The sequence below is a fragment of the Talpa occidentalis genome, unplaced genomic scaffold (assembly GCF_014898055.3).
Source record: "Talpa occidentalis isolate TD23 unplaced genomic scaffold, MPIMG_talOcc4v2.1, whole genome shotgun sequence".
Lineage (NCBI taxonomy): Eukaryota > Metazoa > Chordata > Mammalia > Eulipotyphla > Talpidae > Talpa > Talpa occidentalis.
In genome coordinates, this window is record NW_026555331.1 from 137,187,101 (window position 1) to 137,207,778 (window position 20,678).

At 40.1% G+C, this 20,678-nt stretch overlaps 1 protein-coding gene across 7 annotated transcripts in view; it reads right to left on the reverse strand.

Annotated features, from left to right (window-relative positions):
- The window catches only part of ZNF800 (zinc finger protein 800), an 81,913-nt gene extending 63,175 nt beyond the window's left edge, over positions 1-18,738 (reverse strand). For 4 of the 7 annotated variants that reach the window (XM_054692635.1, XM_054692637.1, XM_054692636.1 and 1 more), the window contains exons 1-5: positions 18,086-18,125; positions 17,503-17,621; positions 13,140-13,235; positions 4,529-4,672; positions 153-1,848 (exon numbers count right to left, since the gene is read on the reverse strand). In XM_054692635.1, coding sequence (XP_054548610.1) covers positions 153-1,848; positions 4,529-4,672; positions 13,140-13,235; positions 17,503-17,563 — 1,997 coding nt within the window. In that variant the 5' untranslated portion in view covers positions 17,564-17,621; positions 18,086-18,125. Of the gene's footprint in view, positions 1-152; positions 1,849-4,528; positions 4,673-13,139; positions 13,236-17,502; positions 17,622-17,812; positions 17,831-18,085 lie in introns of those variants that run through there. The other 3 variants (XM_037512703.2, XM_054692634.1, XM_054692638.1) reach the window with 3 other exon arrangements.
- Positions 18,739-20,678: the final 1,940 nt, after the last annotated feature.

Below are 20,678 nucleotides of genomic sequence, written 5' to 3' on the forward strand. Positions count from 1 at the left end.
CAATACGCACATTACTCTTGCAGTTCCCATAGCCATAAAACATATGGAAGCAAAAGTGTTAAAATGGAATCAGCTATAAATTATGGCCAAATGATTTTTTTTTTTTAGTTCGATGGGGGGGGAAAAAGCAAAACTCTGTAACTGTTCCTCACCAGACAAGAGCCTTAGATCTTGTACTTCGGCCTTTGGTTTTGTTTCCTTCAGGTGAATTGGAAGCATTTGCCTTATGAGTTTTCTTATGGTGTTCAAGATAAGTCTTTTTGGCAAATGCCTTTCCACATTTATTGCATCTGTGAAGAGAAAAGTTTTTTGTGACTTTTACTTCAATACCAACGTCAGCTACTTCATACTTTTTACTAGGAGAGTTAGAAGTGCCATCATGTTTTGAATCACTGTTTCTCACGTCGTCCCTCGGAGGGCCTCTTTTTGCCACTTTATTTAGAACAAAATCAATGGGCTTTTTTATAGCTCTGATCTCTAAGCTGGCTGTTATTTTCCCAAGATAGCGGGATGACTTTTTATGAACCACAGTTATATGTCGTATCACATCACGTTTCCGACGAGTTTCATAAGTGCAAAGAGGACACTTGTAGAATTTAACATAAATGTTATTCCCATCTGTGTGCAACTCAATGTGTTTAGTCAAGTTCTGTTTGGAAGTAAACTGACGTTTACAAAGTTTACAGTAAAGTTGCTTAAAGTCAAAGCCAGCTGAAAGTTTTGGTTTCCTGGTTTTTTGCTGGCCACCTGCAGCAGACGGACTAGTTGATTTAGGGCTTTCAGAGTCTTGTTTAACTTTATTTTTCTGTGCTGCCGGTGTGTTCCTTTTTTCATTTGAATGATTTGTTCCCTTTAATTCATTCTGTGGAGAATGGGTAATGGAAGGGGGAGAAGATTCTACAGAATCTGCTGGTTCAACTTTAACTTTTATTTCTGAACTGTTGGCAGTATTATTAGGTCCTTTTTCTCTTTTAGAGTTTGTTCCAGAAAGAGTTATCTTGTGGACAATTTGCATATGTCTTTTAAGCATTATTTGTGAACTATATTTCCTCTTGCAAAGGAGGCATTTGCATGCAGTTAAATTGTATTCAGCCTTTGAAGACGACTTTTGTTTTCGCGTCTTAAAAGATTTTTTAGGAGAAACAGAATCCAGGAACAAAGGTTGCCCAGGCTTTGTTGCTATATCAGGAGTAATTGAATCCCTCCTTAGTCCTCTATGAACTTCATCAAAATGCCTTCTTACATTCGCTTTTGTAGCAAATGATTTACAACACACTGGACAACTCCTACTTAATGGAACTAGAAGATTCTTATTGCGCCCTTTAGTGGACTGGTTTGGATTCTTTCGTGTTTCAATGTACTTTTTTAATTCTTCCATCTTTTTCTTGTGTACTTTTCGAATGTGACGACGAACACCTCGTCTGGAATTGAATTCTTTTCTACAAAGACCACATATCAACTGGTGACCAAAATCAGAATTGTCAGAAGTTTCCAAGTCAGCCTGTGCTTCCTGAGGTTGTTCATCAGATATAGGTGCAACTTCATCTGCAACAATCTCAACAGCAGGGGGTTCTACAGTTTCCACTTCTGTATCTGTAACTGGTGCTGCTGTTTTAGACTGTTCAGTGCTAGTTTCCTGTATTTGAACTTCGACTTGTTCAGGAGTACTGCTTGACTCTGTGATTTCAGTAGGATTATCAGTCCTTGAAATATACTGAAACACTGCGTTTTGATTAGTCTCTATGGGTTCTAGTTTAATAATATATTCTCGCTTGTCCACACTTGGATATATGGCTTCTAGGAGATCGTTTATGGCTTGACTTTGCTTATCATTTACATCAGGAAGGTCTGTTAAGGAAAAAAACCAAGATTTTAGTCTGAAATAATTAGCCTGCTCTAGCCTTAAAATGTATTATGAATCTTTATCTCAAAATTGATTTTATTACTGGTTCATATTTATTTTTATAAGAGCATAATCTACTTTTCAGTACTTTTTAATGATAAAAACTAGTATTAAACTAAAATTTTGTCTGAATTTAAAAATCTCATTATGGCACACAAATGTTAAGGAGCACATGCAATCAGAAGTTACTTCTAAATGCCCTTAATATGCAATATATAAGCACATGAGTGTTCTAAACAAGAATATTTCATATTTTAGTCTAAAAGTTTTAGGTTAGCAAAGATAAATCAAAGTTCTCATATCCCAAAACAGATAAAACATAATCAAAATGTTACTATATATAAAAATAAAATTATTTTGCGTAAGAAAACATAACAATACTCCTATTATCTTAACTCATAAGAAATAATGTGGTCTAATTATATGAGGATTTTGAACATCTCATGGAAATAAAAAAGAAACATTTATAGGAAAATATATAAACATGAATACCATGATATACAGACATATTTGCTAAACTTGGTCTCATGTGTCTTAACATGACACAAATGACTGAAAGCTATATTTATTCCAAAAACAAAGGGTTATTTACTTGTGCAATAATTATACCCTCTACAAGCGTCTAAATATTCCTACTATAACAGAGTTGTCTAACGCTAGTTATATTTACACATATAACTCTAAAATACAGCACCAAATCTGGTATCAATTTAGAAATCAAAAATGATTCATTACAGCTCTTCTAGTCTACTCATCTTTCTTTTAAAAATGGAAAAAGTGGGCCTCCCCTGGTGGTGCAGGCGGTTGAGCGCAGTGCTGTGAAGCAGTCCACAGCCTATGCAGTGCGGGTTCGATCCCGGCCAGCTGGCAGGCATCCCACATGGGGTGGCAGACCTCTCCTGTCTCACCCGCTGCTCCCCTCAGCAGTGTATTTCAGTGGATCTGCCTGTTCTGTTCCCCAGTCTGTCTCTGGTGAATCCTCTCACCCTCCCATGCATCTGGCCTGTACCCCGTTCTTATATGCATGAATGAATAAATCTTTAAAAAAAACTAAAAATAAAAAAATAAAATAAAAATGGAAAAAGTAATGTCTGTAAGAAGGATAACACTTTCAGGGCCTCCCCTGGTGGTACAGGCATTTGAGCGCCTCGCTGTGAAGCTGTCCGCAGCCTTTGCAGCACGGGTTCGATCCCACATGGCGTGGCAGACCTCTCCTGTCTCGCCCACTGCTCACCTCAGCAGTGTATTTCATCAGTCTGCCTGTTCTGGTCCCCACTCTGTCTCTGGTGAATCCTCTCACCCTCCCGCGCATCTGGCCTGTACCCTGGTTCTTGTATAAATAAATAAATAAATCTTTAAAAAAAAAAAAAAGGATAACACTTTCTCAGAGGTATTTCCAGAATGAGTATTACCAAGAGTACATGAGAAGCCAGCAAATCCATTCATTTATTTTCCTCTGTGTCAATTCCACAACAAAAAACAAAGAACAGCCACCAGAAAACTACTAGTAATTACAAGATCAGATTTCAGACTAATCTCCACAGACTGTCTTTTCCTATTTCTCAATGATAGAGTTAGTAAGATCTAACAGTAGTAGGAAAAGTTTCCAAATAAATATGAAATTTTTGTTGCGTCTATGTCCCATCATGTATTTTAAATCTGTTTAATAACAATAATTAAAACAATACTTTTTATATTTGGAGTATGCATTTCATTCCTTTCCAAAAAAGGTTAAGTTGAAAAATGCACAAAATCCATAATGCAACAATGGTATCAAACTGACCAAAAGAAGCTCTATACTTTGTAAGTCCACAAAGAGTTTGAGTTTCTACACAAGAAATAATGAAGGTAACCTACTAGTTACTAAATATTTAAAGGAATTTAAATTAGTTCTTTAAAGCAAGAAAATAACACCACCATTTATATTGCTAACTGAATTATGCAGAGACAATACACTTACTAATTCAACAAACATTTGATTCCACGAAGTGTTTTAATCTACTACCAGCCTTTATCACATAAAGCTATTTTGGATCTTAAGTTAAACTGTGATACAATCTAGTTTCTGATAAAATGACTGATCTAAATATTTTCACTGAGAACAAAACTGATCTTCAAAACAAAACACAGAAAACACTAGAGAAGGCTAGTATTTTTAGTGTACTCCACCAGTCCCAAGACATCAACTCATTTACTCCATCTTCACTCTACATCTAACTTTCTTATTTACATAAGGGGAATGAAAATAAATAATAAGTCATATATGGTAGCAAGCAGTTAAAGATGTCAAGAGGAAAAATACCAATGCCCCTCTTCAAGCATTGATATTTTAACTTAATCTTGAGCATAAACTCTGCGGTTCACATAAATACTCAAATACAGTATCCAACATTTTAATACAAACACACACATTCATAAGTCTAACCTGGTGTATCTTTAGGAAATTCCAAGTGAAAAGCACTGATATGAAAGCACCTAAGAACTGAACAATAACACTGAGACATGTATTTCACTGTATTCTCCATCATCTATAAGTAGGTATCAATACCATTTTAACACATTATAGTTGCAATATATGAATACTGAACTGCAGAACACATAGCTGAACATATGAATAAAACTTACTGTCATCCATCTGGAGACTTGGTGGGCAGTAGAATTTCTTATGGGTAATTAAATTTGGTAATCCTCTGAAGAGACTGCGGCATAATTTACATTCAAAAATAGTGTCCACATCTTTTAATAAAATGTGCTTAAGCTGCTTAGTTCCTGAGGGAAAAAAGAAAACAAAACTTAACACAAAGGTAATTTTAACATGCACTTTTTTTTTAATATTTTATTTTATATAATTCTTACATCATTTTTCATCTTTGCACAATGTATGCATTTTCATTATGGTTATATTCCCCATACAATTGCACCACCCCCTTATTTTGACTCTAGTCCTTCCCGCCCCTCCCCACCCCCACCGTAGTGTGTCTCTGGTTTATAGTTGCACTTTTAAACTGGGCAATTATTTTTGACAATCCACAGGCAATTATTTTTGACAATCCACTGTATACTGTATACTGTTTAAAAACAAAATACAGAAACTGCCAATTTTTACCATAGTATGTTCAGAACTAAGTTATAAACTAAGTTCTAGGGCCTCAATGGTGGCCTAAGGGTTAAGTCTCAGCACCATTACCCCTATGGCCTGAGTTGGATTCCATGGCCAAGGAGCTAATCCACATGGCGCAGCAGACCTTTCCTGCTCCCCTCAACACCGTATTTCATTAAATCTGACTGTTTTGCTTCCCACTCTGTCCTTAATAAATCCTCTGTCCCCACTGCTATCCGCTATCCCTCCCCGCCACCCCCTACCCCCACACCTCTGGCCTCAACTCAGTTCTTCTTTGCAAAAATGAAAAAAAAAAACAAAAAACACTAGTTGTGTGACTTTAAATCTTTGTAATTTATGTAAATTTATCCATATTGTAAAAGAAAACAAACCTATCTGGATAATTACTTTAAAAATTACCCTAAATTCTAGCAAAATTAAACAGTATATCTGGGTTTCTACTGAGAAAAAAAATGTAATGAAATAATACATTTCTACCTTTTCCTAAATCCAAACCAACATTTATTCCACTACACCGTATTACCACAAATCAAAAAAACCTAAATTTAAAAAATGTCAGAGAAGAGCTTTAGTATTAATCTTTACATAAAAAATAAATTCACATTCATACATACATAATACACATACATGTTATTGCTCTTCATTTCACATTTCAAAATATCTTGGCAATAGATTGCCAATAATATTTAATTCACAGCAACCTCACAAATGAGTGACAAATTACAAGAGGTGTACTGAATGACAACCAAATAAATCTTTCTAATTAATCTACCTACAGTTCTCAGAAAGTATAGCAAAGTGTAATACTACTGGGAAGAAAACACAAGATTCTCATACACTGTATTTCTAAATTAAAAAATCTTCTAGAGCTATTGTAAAGATTTAATTTTACCTTGAAAGATAATAAAAGAAAATTAAGGGACACAGAAACAGGTTTAACTAAAGAATTCAACTGAAAACTTAAACAGAAAAGTACAACATAAATGTTATACATAAAAGCAGTTACTTATAAAAAATATAAGACTAAATCCCTAATATAAGTGGTACATCAAGTTCTTTCAATATGATTAAAACCATACTATCAATTTCTTATTAGCTCTAGAGTTAGTTATAGCCAGTAAATTGCGGGCATTTGTTTCCAAAAGCATCCAAAAAAAAAGCAATTAGCTGTAACCTTGACTGATCAACCTTAATTATCAGTTATAAATGCCCCCTCACCACACCCAACCTAGACAGACAGAGATATACACATACTATATAAGGTTGTATTGATCTAGGTATATCAAATGTTTTTCAGGTCCAGGAATTTACCGAATTCATTGATTCATATTCTCTTTCTTTCTCTCTCTCTCTCCCCCTTCACCTCTGCTTTTTCTACCTAGAAGGACAGAGAATATATCTTTAATGCTCACTACTGTGTTCCCAGTCCTTCCAGCCCTCATGTTAACTGACACATGGGAGACTTCTATGTTGAAGAAAACCTCCATAAATATGATTTTTTTTTTAATCTTAAAACTGGAAAATCAAAAAAAGGGCCCAAGACAGACTAATTTCTACTTCCATGTTTTGTAAATGGAAAAAACAAGATGCCCCCTTCCCATAAACACAGGCAATAAAAACTTTTCTGTAATAAAAATTTTTCTATAAGTTTCAACCACCATAAAAGGTTTTGCTGTTTTTCCCATGGGGATGTAATGGCTTTATTCTAATCAGCTACCATTTTCTGATTGCTTTGCTCTAACAATTAGAAACAGCCAACCAACTGTGCCTCTGTCAAAAGCTACAACTTTCTGTCACCTGAACAACAGACTGGTCACTTAGAGAGCAACACAAAGTTCTTCCGCAGTTCCCAGTCCTGAGAGAGTCATGTTTCCTTATTCCTAGTTATTCCTTTTTCCTATATTAATACTTCTGTTTCTTTCTTAATTATCATAGAAGTTACTGTTCACTATCATAAAGTTACTAATTATCATAGAAGTTACTATTTATGTCATTAAATGCTATCCTTCAAAAAACTAGCCCTCTAAAGGGTAAGACTTGATGTTAAAAATTAGTGTTTTAGGGCCTCCCAGGTGGAGCGGCAGGTTGAGCACAGTGCTGTGAAGCTGTCCGAAGCCTCTGCAGCTAGGGTTCAATTCCCAGCCAGGGAGATTCCCACATGGCAGACCTCTCCTGTCATGCCCGCTGCTCTCCTCAGCAGTGCTCTCTGCCTGTTCTCCTCCCCACTCTGTCTCTCATGAATCCTCTTACCCATGTGAGCCTCTGGCCTGTACCCCAGTTATTGTATTAAAAAAAAACTTTAAAAAAAACTTTAAATAATAAAAAATAAATAAAATAAAAAACATTTTATATTTTTATACATAATAGGCGTTAACATATAATAGTTCTACCTCATGAAGGGTTTATCTAGCACTATTCCTTAATGCCAAATACAAAGTATACATACCGATGTAAATATTTAAAATATTCTTTCAAAAAGAATCAGTATTCAACTTTACATTAAGTTATATGGCAGTCACTTTACATGACATATTCTAACTCTTCTGCACTAAAACAGATAAAAATAAATTTTCACGTTTTTCCCTTACTATAGTGATATACTGATCAATGGCCCTTTTAAGTTGTGGCAGTAATGATTATTAAATGGTACACTGTTTATTTTTTAGCTCATTCTTTAGAATGACTAGTTTAGCCATACATTGTTTAGCCAACAATGCAAGCAAATCTATAATTCCCGTCAAACGTCAAGAGTTCTAAGGCTAGTATGAAGAATATTTCTAAAGGATCATCCCTTAACCCAAGTATTTAAAGGTTAAAAAAAGGTAGGAAAAGCTTATTGAATTTGTGATTTTTTTTTTTTTTAAAGATTTATTTATTTATTTATTTATACAAGCAGTGGGTACAGTCAGAAGCGCGGGAGGGTGAGAGAATTCGCCAGAGCCAGAGCGGGGAACAGAGCAGGCAGAAGGACCAAAGCACACTGCTGAGGGGAGCAGCGGGCGGCAGGTGAGGTCTGCGCGCCATGTGGGACCCTCCTCCGGTGGTCCGGGAGCAGCTGGGAATCGAACCGGTGCTGCAGAGGCTGCGGGCAGCTTCACAACCCAGCACTCAACCGCTGAGCCAGCGGGGAGGCCCAAATTTGTGATCTTAAAAGCACAATCTAGAAGATTTGGCTAAAAAAAATTAGTGGGCCTATTATGGAACACTGCCATATACTACAATAAATTTTTAAGTAGAATAAAATTATTTTAGAGGCTACTTGATGAATCTGTTAGTTTAGTTTAACAACAAACATTTATTGAACACCTATTAAATACCAAGTACAATGTTAATCACTGGAGATATGAAAATCAAGGATAAGATCTATACCCTTGAGAAATTCCCAGAATAACATAAATGGCTGCTCTCCTAGGAACAAAACCCCAGATGACATGCTTCGAAAATGAGTATAAGAACAAGTCCAACAAATAAATCTATATTTTTCTTATACTTCAAAAAAAATTAGTCCAAATTTAAATTTCCAACAACAAAAAACCCAGTTCATCATGTAATACGGCAGTTTCCCATGACTCTCCAATAAATCATAGATCCATCCTAAGTTTTTGCTTTCAGAGTCAGAACTGAGGCCACCTCATCTAATCACAGCTTATACGAACTACAAGTCTTGTTGCTTCAAGCAGTTAAAAAACAAAAACGGGGAAAAAAAACCTCTAATAAGTTTTCATGACCAAACTGAAATTGGGAAGATAATGACAACAGCAAAAACCACACAAGGTTAATTCTCTTTTTTTTTTTTTTTTAAGATTTATTTATTTATACAAGCTCTGGGTACAGTGAGAAAAGCAGGAGGGTGAGAGAATTCACCAGAGTCAGAGCAGAGAGCAGAACAGGCAGACTGACAAGTACACTGCTGAGAGGAGCAGCAGGCGGCAGGAGAGGTCTGCATGCCCGGTGGGACCCACCTCCGGTGGCCGGGGAGCAGCCAGGGACCGAACCGGCGCTGCAGAGGCTGTGGGCAGCTTCGCAATACAGCGCTCAACCGCTTTGCCACCAGGGAGGCCCAATTCTCATTTTTTACTGAAATTTATTCCTCCCTATGATTAAAAAAAGATGCTGTTCCTTCCACACAATAGTCTAGTGTACTCTACATATACAATTTTTTTCCTAGAATACCATATACTCTTTCCAGACCATTTTATATTCTGAAAATTGAGAAGATGTCAACGTCATTTTAAAAGCAGTTCTGGATATCAAACGAAATGGTTAACTTTCTTCCTCCCAACATTTCTGTCTCTAATCCTAGGGCATTCCACAGCTCCTTTACCCCAAGACTAAGAAACTGAGACCATAAGCTCCATTAAATCAATTGCAATAAATATCTCACAGAAATATACCTCTTCTTGGTTGTTGTTATTTAAAATTTTGTTTTAGTCTAGGGAGGGAGATCAAGAAGGAAAGAGGCTAAAATAAAAGTGTTAAACAGAAAGGAGGGAAATTTAGACACCAAGTCCCAGACATGATCCTAGAAGGACTAACACAGCAAGGTAAGACTCCAGAAAGGGCAAGGTACAGTCAAGGTAGTACCTAAAACCAGAAATTGAAAGCAAATAGCATGTCTTAAGTCACTTAACAGGAGATTTCAGAGTAGAAAATCTATATGTTGGGGCAAATTAAGAGCCTTTTTTAAAAATAAAGCATCTACTTTGGAAAGGTAGATTCCATTATTGTGGAATGTACTGTTAAAAGAGCGAAGGTACATACAGAGAGCAGAGTTTGCTGCCATTTGTGAAAACAAGGAACATGTTTATATACGTATAAAAATTCTCTGGGGAGAAAAAGGGGGGGCACACAAGCCATGCAGTAGTAGTTGCCTGAGCAAAAGAGAAATGGCGGGGGCTGGGGCAGTCGACCATAGAGGGACTTATTTTTGTATTTCTGCATATCCTTTTGCACAGCTTCATCATTTATCTAAACCAAAAAAAAAAATTTTTTACTTACTGCAAAAAGAAAAATCTATTGAAATTTATAAACCAAGCAGCCAAAGATAGAGATACTAGAAGTCAGTAAGATTTGTAATTTAAAGTCATGCAAACAGCCCTAAGCAAAAGCAAAGAAAATAGGTCAAAGCAGGTCAAACAATCAGTACAGCATACATGGGGTGGTAGATCTAAAATATAAGTCAATGACTTCTTCAGGTTTTTATGAACTTCCAGATGGGGTATGAAAACCAGGTCATAGACAGCCCAGTATAGGCAGGAGTAGGTGAGTCACTTAAATAGAGATGATACCACAGCTAAAGAAAACTGGCTGAACTTGAACATAAAGGTAGATACTCTAACGCATTCCCACTGCCCAATCTGACTGTCTCTGTAGGTTAACAAGAACAAAATCATGGGCTTCGGAATTCTATCTTCAAATATCTGCCAGACATATACCACCACCTGAATAGTTCTTCAAATGCAAAATGTGTAATCCAGTTGTAATGGAAAGAGCCAACAAACAGATGAGTCACAGAAGGCATGCTTAGGAGCAGAGTAGAACTGGGAGGAACCTGCAAGAGTCTCAGGGTAAGTGGGGTCTTAGACTCTACTCATGTGGCCGAACATCCATCCCATCCTCCTAAGGGCTCAGTCAGCCACAGCTTGAATACCTCAGCAAAAGAAGAGCTACCTTAACAGATTTTAGATTATCCAGATATGTGAGCAATTACTGTCTTGAGGAAATTAAAACTGCTTACACATTAATGAAATTTAAAAATTCCTTTTCTAAACCAAAATTAGTTTCTCTAACCACTCAGCATATTTCGAACTCACCTCTAATTTAAAATATCAGATACTTAGACAATTAAAGGTATACTTTCAGTATTTGCCCAAAATGAAAATAACTTAAAAGACAAATTTGCTGGGGACATTTTATTTTTTTAATTTTTTTTCATTCAGTTGTTTATATAAAATGATATAATTTTGGAAGTACAACTTCAGACCTCCACATGTGCACATGCTATACTCACCCTCCACCAAAACTCCAGTGATGCTATTCTATCCCGTTCCTGTCACTATCTGCTCCTCCCTCAACTAGGAATTTTTAAAAAATATATTACCCATTCCAAAGCCCCTTCCTTTAGCATAAAGAAATGGCAAATGCAAAAAAACAGACATGACCACAGAGCACTAAGAAAACAATTTCAATTTTAAATATTCACCTTCCAAGGTTCTCTCTCTCTCACACACAGAGAGAGAGAGAGAGAGAGAGAGAGAGAAAGAGAGAGAGAGAAAGCATGTGTGCAAGGGAGAGAGACAGGCTTTGGATACAGGATTTTGTTGAAAAGGTACTTTTTACAAGACAAAGCATTTATGGATAAACCAATTCTAACTTCTTAATCAAATAATATAATGAACTGTAGCAGTATAAAGTAAACTTCATCCCAAACTGTGAATTTTAAAAAGAAACCTATAGCAAGGAACATTACTAAATGGAAAAAATTAATATCTTCATTTCCATGATCTAAGAACAAAGTACTATGTTAAAATTAGCTGATACTCTTACTACAATCAGAAACTAACCATTCTTCTGTTATACCAGAATATACTTAACTATCCCAAATAGTAAAATTTTAATTGCATTTATCAAGAATTTGTTCTATAGTTATTTCTGTTAACCAAGGGCAATTATCAAAATTAAAAATGACATCCAAAAATAGGTTATACCACCAAGCAACATAACCATGGCACAAGATACACACACCAAAAGCTTACTGAATTAAATAGATATAAAAGCAATGCCATGAGGACTACAACTAAAAAGTTTAAGAAGTGAATCTTAGAGACTCAAATATAAAAAATGGTTCATTGTAGATTAAGGCACAATCCATTTTAGAATCCCAAAATAAAGCAAATACATGCTATTTATCTTTAGAATGATTTAAAATCAAGCACCTCAAAAATTTCCTCATCAATGTAAAAGTTATTGCATATAAACTATCTTTTTCCCTTTGAATGTCAGAAATTATCACTAAGATGGTAAGCTTTAAAATGGTAACAAAAGATATTCTAATCCTTTAAGTGTCTTGCGTGTTTGCCTGTTCATATTTGACTGAACAGTCTGCAAGAGTTTAGAAAAGCCAAGTCTGTAAGATTTAGAGTAGATCATAAGAACATAGCATGCTATGATTTTATTGATAACATAAGAGTTCTAACAGTTCTCAGTCATGTATTTAAAGCACTGGGTTGCAACTGCACCAATATATTACATATCTAGTTATTACAATAATCTAGTGGAAAGAAAAATTAAACAAATGTATCTGATGATATCAAGACTGGATTAAGTCCCTTTTCTATATTAAAGATTAAAGACACAAACTCCCAGGTGAGGAAGATGAGTATATAAACGGAGATGAAATGTTAATTAATCTAGAATGAGTTACATCTCAGACATTCTGAGCAAATAATCTACTGTGCCACAGCTTACAAAGATGTACTATAATTTACTATGCCCTTTGAGAGTTTATAAAGAACACACCAAGGGCCTCCTTGGTGGCACAAGAGGTTAAGCACTGCACTATGTGGCAATCTGCAGCCTCTGCAGCATGAGTTCGATCCCTGGCCGGCCAGGGAGCAATCCACATGGCACAGCAGACCTCTCCTGTCTTGCCTGCTGCTCCTCTCAGCAGTGTATTTCAGTCAGTCTGCCTGTTCTGTTCTCCTCTCTGTCTCTGTTGAATCCTCTCTCCCCCTACACCTCTGGCCTGTACCCCAACTCTTGTAAGCATAAATAAAATCTTTAAAAAAAAAAAAAAAGAACGTGCCAAAAGATAACAATGAATCTCTTAGAGGAAGAGGCATTTTAACAGCAAATACACCACATATTTCTTTAAATTCTACTAAGTTATTTTAAAAATTAATATGTAACATTAATATGTATTGGAAATGAATTTCCTGATCAACAGAATTATTCAGTCAATATTTATCCATTCACTTTTTTAAAATATGACAAAATATTCTATAAAGAAAACCAATACATACATTTTACTATTTTTAAAAAGTTACTTTCAGATATTTCTAGGTCATTTTTAACTACTGAGTGAAGATTAAAAAATACATCCTAAAACATTCATACCTGATCGAAAGCACTCAATTATTTGTTGAATACCAGATTTGGATGTCTGTAGTGGTTGCTGTAACAAAGGAGCATCTCCAGGTTCCAGGATATAAACTACATGGGAGACAAACACCCACCCAATCCCCACAAAAACAGGGTTATTTAAATCATTTACTATTTAAGTAAAACAATGGTTTGCGACAATCATGTTAATGACAATCACACTTGTTTGTATATATTTCACCATTATCTTTGTAAGGCAAAAATGAAATAATGGGGGAAAAATGAAATTCTCAGTTCAAGGCTAAATTAAGGCTACTTAAGACTATATATTATGTTCAAATGCAAAAATCTTACTACTTTGGTATTATTTAGTTGATACACTTTATGCCTGCCTCTTCATCCCCCTTTAAGGGGAATTATTGTGTTTAACCAAAATTCTAAGGCAATGGTGGCAAAGGTTACTTCACACCTCATAAACTATTCCAAAATGCTCTGGATAATCTAGTACATTTCTCTGGGCAATTATGAGAGCAAAACTCAAAACCACTGCCTAAGGAAATAACTGGAGAAGAGAATAATAGCTGTACAACAACGTTCACTGTCACACTGTAGATAATTGAGAAAAATTTTAAACTTAAAAGTATCTTGGGAGGAACTAGAATAAATAAACCATCCAACAGAATTGTTCATGGCTGTTAGAAATTATGTATTGATGACAAAGGATGTCAAGAGTACACTGCTAAGCAATGAAAACAGATTATAAAGTATGACCTCATTTATTTTCAATACACTTCGATAGATAGAAAGTAAATTTACAATATGTATATATTAGAGAGTTGTATAAACACTAATTGTCTAGTAGACTATGAACAAAACTTAAAAATGTTCTGTGAAGGTGGGTTTGTAAGGGCGATTTTTCACGACCTGCTCATAAGTCACCAATACTTCAAGCCTAGGTTCTAGAAGTGTGCATTTTAGAAAGAAAACAGTTTTAAAGTAAGTAAAAGTAGTATTTCCATTTTACAAATAAAAGTTTTCATTTTTATATCTAGAGATCTGTATCTTCCATCTACTTGCTTCTCAAAATTCTTGGATTAACAGTATAAAAATGTAGTAAATTCGATTACTGCAAAACAGAACACGGGAACTGAAAAAGAAAACTGAGTTTTTCCATCATATATCAAATAGTTGTGATGAAGAAAAACTGGCCACTCTAATTTCCTCTTTTTTTTAGTATACTATAAGGTTCTACTCAACTATTACCAGCTTAACACAGGATTATCCACTCAGTATGGGGAGACAAGGAAGGTTACTTCATTAATGTTGGTCCGAGTGCCTCATGGCCTGGATTTGGACAGCGCTGTATTTCTGGTAATGGGGCTACTGCTTGCATCAGAATACACAAATGGGAATTTTGTCTCAGGACGAAGTGAAATGTTCTCAATTTTAACAGAGAATTTTGAGACATTTTAAATGAATGAAGAACATACAAACACAACTCATTTTAAGAACATCAGATGTTGTCACTAACTGCAATGATTAAGAACATAAAACGCCAGATCCAAAACAAGTTGGAATTCTTTTCCTGTCATTTACCAGATGCAAGTTGGACGAGTTAAACTCTCTGACCTCACTTTTCTCATCTCTAAAATGGGAATAATAAAAGTACCCAAATCATAGAGCTGTGTGAGGATTAAAGGAGCAAATGTTAGTAAACGGCTTAAAACAGTATGAGATATAATAACTGCTCAGTAAATGTTCTATCACCACTACCATATCATCATGATCATCACTGTGTACAAATTTATTGCTTTCCTGACTCCAAAAACTGAAAGAATTCTTTTCAAAACCTAAGAAGCAGAATTCAATTCCTCGAAGAAATAAAAGCAAAAGTTTATAAATACATTGAGAACACTATTTGGATTACGTAGATCTTTTTTTCAGTGTTTATACATCTGTTTAGGTGTACAGCTATATATAAAAATAGCTACAAAGAGATGGTGGAAATTGCAGAAATGTATTGAACTAAAAACTTCAAGGTTGGACTCTATAGGTGGCAAGAATTCTAGATAGAATGAAAAAATAGTAATGAATAATGGCAGGATATGGGAAAACATGGAAACTTCCCCTTTCCTCATTTTATACATGCTCCAGAAAACATTCTATAATATACTAACCTCCACTTCCACATAACAATTATGTGCTTTTTAAAGCTGGAGCAAAATTTTGTTATCCCCCCTCCCCACCTTCTGAATACAACTACCACGAATCCATATATATCCCGAGACACCATACCAAAGAATCCCAGGGCTAGCCTGATTATGCACAAACACATTCCCCTGATACACACATCTGTATCACATTGTAAGATAGTATTCCTTCTTCATTTGAAACCATACTCTCAGCCCTGGAAAACTTTATATATTAGTATTTTACAGAATTTCCTATTCCATATCTTATCATCCCTTCCAGGGTCAGACCCATCCACGTCATTAAACCAGTTGGGGAAAAACCAGCATCTCCACCAACCAAAAAACCCAGACTTTCAAAAGCTATTTCTTTACACACTTCCAAGAACAAACTTCCTAGAATACACACTTTTTAAAGAGTTTCATCTACCCTTTAAAAAGTCCCGTAGATGATTCCTCTGTATGTGATGTCTGGATTTGTTTACAAATAGTAGAGGATGGAGGAATCCATGGTGGGAGTGGGGGAGAGGGGTAAGAGAACTGCGGGGGAGGAAAAGAATAGATGAAAAGAGATTGTCTATGAAATGGTAACTTAGGGAGATGATTAACATCAGGTTCTTTATGCCATTCTCTCCATTTATGAATGTTTGAGATCTTCTATTTCTAAAATAAAATACATTCTTAAATACAATAAGATACATACACTAACAGACTTCTATGACCATCCTCACTACAAGTTCAGCCATTCTATGAAGGCCGTTTCTGGGCTACACTGCTCCCATACTCGCCCACTGTTCATAACCCAACCCAAGACAGACCTTTAAAAGTGAGCCCATTAAAACAATTTCTCAAACATCAAGTCATCTTCTTCCCATTCTCTCTAAAAAACTGCCACATAATATATTTCTCTCCATACTAGAAACATCCTCCCACTTAGCGCATAGCTTCCTCTAAAATAATAGCAATTAACTGTCCTGTTAGTTAACAAACATCTAGCTTTCCACAGCAAGTGATTAATTCTAGCTAAGACAGCAAAGAAACACTAACTTTTGCCCTGATAGTCCGAAAAACAAACTGCATAGGAAAAGTTTTAGTAAAAGAAAGATTACATACTTTCAAATCTTTAAATTAATACAACTTATCTGGTTTCTTATTAATGGGGGAAAAAAAACCAGCAGAAAGTTCCAACACATATTTAAAAGTTTAACCCTAGAAAAATTTAATAAAGTCCCCAGAAAACTTTAATTACCAGAATACAAGAAATAAGGTATGGTCATAAATTATTTTCTTTACATGTTTATATCTATCTTTTCCTACTCAAGAGTTCTATGAGGATATGACCTTATGTTTTCTCACCCTGTGTATTCCCACTGCCCTGGACATTACTGAACTAGAATAGTATAGCCTTCACTTGGTTTTGGGACAGTAGGAACACAATGATTCCAGGGAATCAATGACGGTAAGATGTACCTTCAAATGTATGTAACAAAGTACATCAAAGCTCCAATGAGTAGAAAAAACATGACTCGTTTGTCAAATATATTACTGTCAAATTTAAGTTTTCTAGCATTCTTCATGAGGCTCCAAAAGGCAACTTTTTCAATTCACCAATTCTACTAGAAAGTTCCCCTGAAGAAAATATCCTAAAAATATTCATGAAGCTCATCTAAACGAGCAGGAGCTTTATTTTGCAATACGAGCTGTCTTTTAAAAGGCTGTAATTAGCAAAACCTTAGCCTCCCAACAAGTTGAGTTCAACAAACTTTTTTTTTCAGCCGGAGCTAAACTGTTTGGCCTTAAGAGATAAAAATGCATGAGAAACTTTTTAATTTTTGAAGTTTAACTGTAACAACTTTCACAAAGACAATATTTTCTCCCTTTTCTGCAATTTTAAACATTCCCAGACCAAGGGGCTGTACTACGAACTGCAGTCTGCCTTGGAGGCGACGGAGACACTGATCTTGTGGAAAAGATTAAGGTGACACCTGCAGTAGTTTTTTTCTTCAAGGGATCATAGAGGGGAGACCTCTTGCTTGTACAAGCTTTTCGCTTCGTGACTGGCGTTACGCTGGGGGAAATGATAGCCTGTTTCCTGAGGAATGACTTCTTGGGCAGGAGGAAAAGAAAACTGGAAGGGAACAGAGGGGCTCCGACGGCGGGGAAAGTAACCGGCACAGAAAGGGCCATACCTGGTTCACAGCATCCGTGATGATGGTGGTCAGTCTGACAGTATTTGTCCCTTAAAGGCATTTTCAGTGGGCGCGACCTACTTTCCTTTCACTGTGAGCAGCTCTTCATCGCGGCTGGGCTGTCGAAAGAAGCACAAACCCGTCACTCCCCTGAACTTCCTGCGGGCACCCCGGCCGCCGGGGCAGCGCCGTTCGCCTCGGCCGCCCTCCGCCTTCCCCGCCGGGCCCCGCGGCTTCCTCGCCGCCCAAACACCAGAGGGGCGCGCGGGCTGCCCCGCCGCCGCCCTCCCGCACAGGTTCACCGCCCCACCCGGAAACGCGGGCCCGGGCGCGCCGCGCGGGGCGACGGCCTGGCCGGCTGGACGCGAGGCCCGGGCGGACGCGCGCGGAGACGCAGACGGAGGCGCGGGGCGCGGCGGGCACGGCCGGCGCCGAGGCCCGCGGGGCGCCGGGCACGGCGGCCGGGGCGGCCGAGGGGCGACCCCCGATGGAGGCCGGTGCCCGCCGCGCCCTCCCGCCGCGCACGTGCCGAGGGTCTCCCCGGCGGCACCCCCGTCCCCACCACCCCGTGCGCCCAACTTACTTAACTCCGAGGGCGGGCCGTGGCCAGGCGGAAGGCCGGCCGGCCGGGCGGGCGCGGGGCGCAGCCGGGCGTGGGAGGCCGCTCCGGGCCCCACCTGGCGCTGCGTCGGCGCGCCGCGCGAGGGGAGCGGGGCGCGGGGCGCGGGGCCGACGCGCTCCAAAGAGTCCCCGGCGGCGCGGACGCGGAAGCGCCACAGCTCACCGCGGCCCGCGGCGACGGCGGCGGCGGCTCACGGCGTCCCTCCGCGCTGGGGCGCTGGGCGAGCGGGCGGCGCGCGGGCGCGGGCGGTTGACAGGAGGAACCGCCCCGCAGCAGCCGCCGCCGCCGCCCCCGAAAGCGCCGGAACCGGAGCGGCCCGGCCCTCAGGCGCCCCTCGCCGGGGCAACGGCTGCCGCCCGAGCCCGGGTCGCCCCCGGCGCCGCTCCACCTGCAACGGTCCCTCCGGCGTGTGGAGAGGGGCGGGGAGCGAGGGGGGTCTCCCCCCACCTTGGGCCTTTTTTGGTGGTAGTAGTTGTTTCAGGAAACTTTATTAAGTCAGTCCCTCGCGCTCGGTGTCGCCCTCCCCGAAGAGGCTGCGCTACCGCGGCGGCGCGGGTAGAAGGGGGAAGCGGCGACTCTCCGGCGGCGACAGGCAGCGACTGACTGACCCCGGACGGAGATGGGGCGAGGGCAGGAAGTGACAAGCTCGCGGGGTGGGTGGGGGGAGTGTGGCCGGCACGCCCGGGAGCGCCGCGCGCATGCGCCGGCCGGGCGGCCCCGCCGGTGGGGAGGCGACGCGCGGCGGCCGGGCGGGGAGCGGGCGTCGCAGCCGGGGGGCCGGGGGCCGGGGGGCGCGGGGCCGCGGGGCCGGGCCGGCGGGCGGAGCGCCGACGCGCCGGGCTGCGCGCGCCCGGGGCTGTGAGGGGCCTGGCGCGGCGGCGTCCGCCCGGGGAGCGGGTGCTCGGCGCCCAAACTGTTGCTCGCGGTGGAACCGAAACTGAGGCGCGCCGGGGCCGCCCGGGCGGGGGCCGTGGACGCGGCGCGGCCGGCGGGGTCCCGCGGAGCCGGGCCGCGCGGGGGGAAACGGGAAACGGCGGCCTTGGCGCTCGCTAGCCCGGCCGTGCCCGAGGTGCGCCTCTCCCAGCCTGGGGTGCTTTTGGGGTTTGGTTTAAGTCGGGTCCCGAGGAGGAAAACCGTCAGGCGGCGGAAGCGGGGTGCTGATCCCAGATGCGCTCAGGGCTGGGAACGCGAAAGGGAAGCGGGGTCTCGCGGCCGCGCGCCCCGTCCTCCCGCCCGGCCCCCCGCCGGCCCCCGCCGCGCCGCCCGACCTGCCGCGACGCTGCGGGTGCCGCGCGGGGTCTGTCAAGTGCGGCGGAGCCGCGCGCCGGCTCGGGGCCCGCGAGAGCCGCTCGGCGCCTTCGCTGGTCCTGCGGCGCAGTTGCTGCGCGGGGGGCGAGCGGGCGGCCCCCCGCGACCCGGAGGTTTTGAGGACAAAAGCCCGTTCCCGTCACAGCCTCCCCGACCCGCTCCCCCAGAGCCGCCGAGCACCTTCGGGCTGTGCCCCGCAAGCCGCCGGGTTGCTGCAAACTTTAGCAGAGAGACTCTGTAAAGTGTATTTTGGATGCGCACACGCGTGAGGAAAATCAGATTTCAAAATGAAAAAATTAGTGGTAGGTCCGAGAATTGATGAATGTGTTATTGTAAAACTGTTCAACGCAGATTTTTGCTTCGCTCTTGAGGACTCCTAACGGCTTGATTATGGAGGTGATAAGAAAAGGAAAAATGATTTCTTTTTTTTTTAAGGAATTGTAGGTTCTATGCATTATACACATACACTAACCAGACTTGATCACTTTTATGTCCCGATGTCAAGAAGCATCCCACGTCAAACTAAAGTGGAATGAAATGCTATCATTTATAAATCACTTTAAAATAAATTATGAGGGGCCTTTCTGGTGGCGCAAGGGGTTAGGGAGCAACCCAAATGAAGCAATCCGAAACTCTGCAGCACGAGTTCGATCCCCAGCTGGCCAGGGAGCAACCCACAAGACACAAACCTCTTCTGCCGCGCCTGCTGCTCCCCTCAGCAGTGTATTTCTGTCAATCTGCCTGTTCTGTTCCCTGCTCTGACTCTGGTGAATCCTCTCAAACCCCCCCACCTCTAGCCTGTACCCCAGCTCTTGTATGCATAAATAAATCTTTTAAAAAAATAAATTATGACACATTCACGTGGTAGTGTTTATTATGCAACCAAGATCATGTTTTGTGTAACAGTTAATTGTATGCAATATTCTTAAGCAAAGAAAAATTTAATGTGACAGCATGGAATTATGGGCGATTTTTATTTCACATTGGAGATCTTTGTAAAATGGAAATATTTTCTTCATTTCCTACTTTTATAGAGTCATTTATCATGAATTTTAAACATGAATATGAAATTTTAAGTTAACATAAACCTGAAAAAGGTATTGCTTCAGGTATATGAGTTGTAAATGTCTACCGAACAGATATGAATAAAAAATAGTTTGTTTCCTGAGTAAAAGCAATTATTTATACTTCCAAGTAATGGTTACTAAAGGCTTCTCAAAATTGCTTGTAAGTACTAGACACTCTG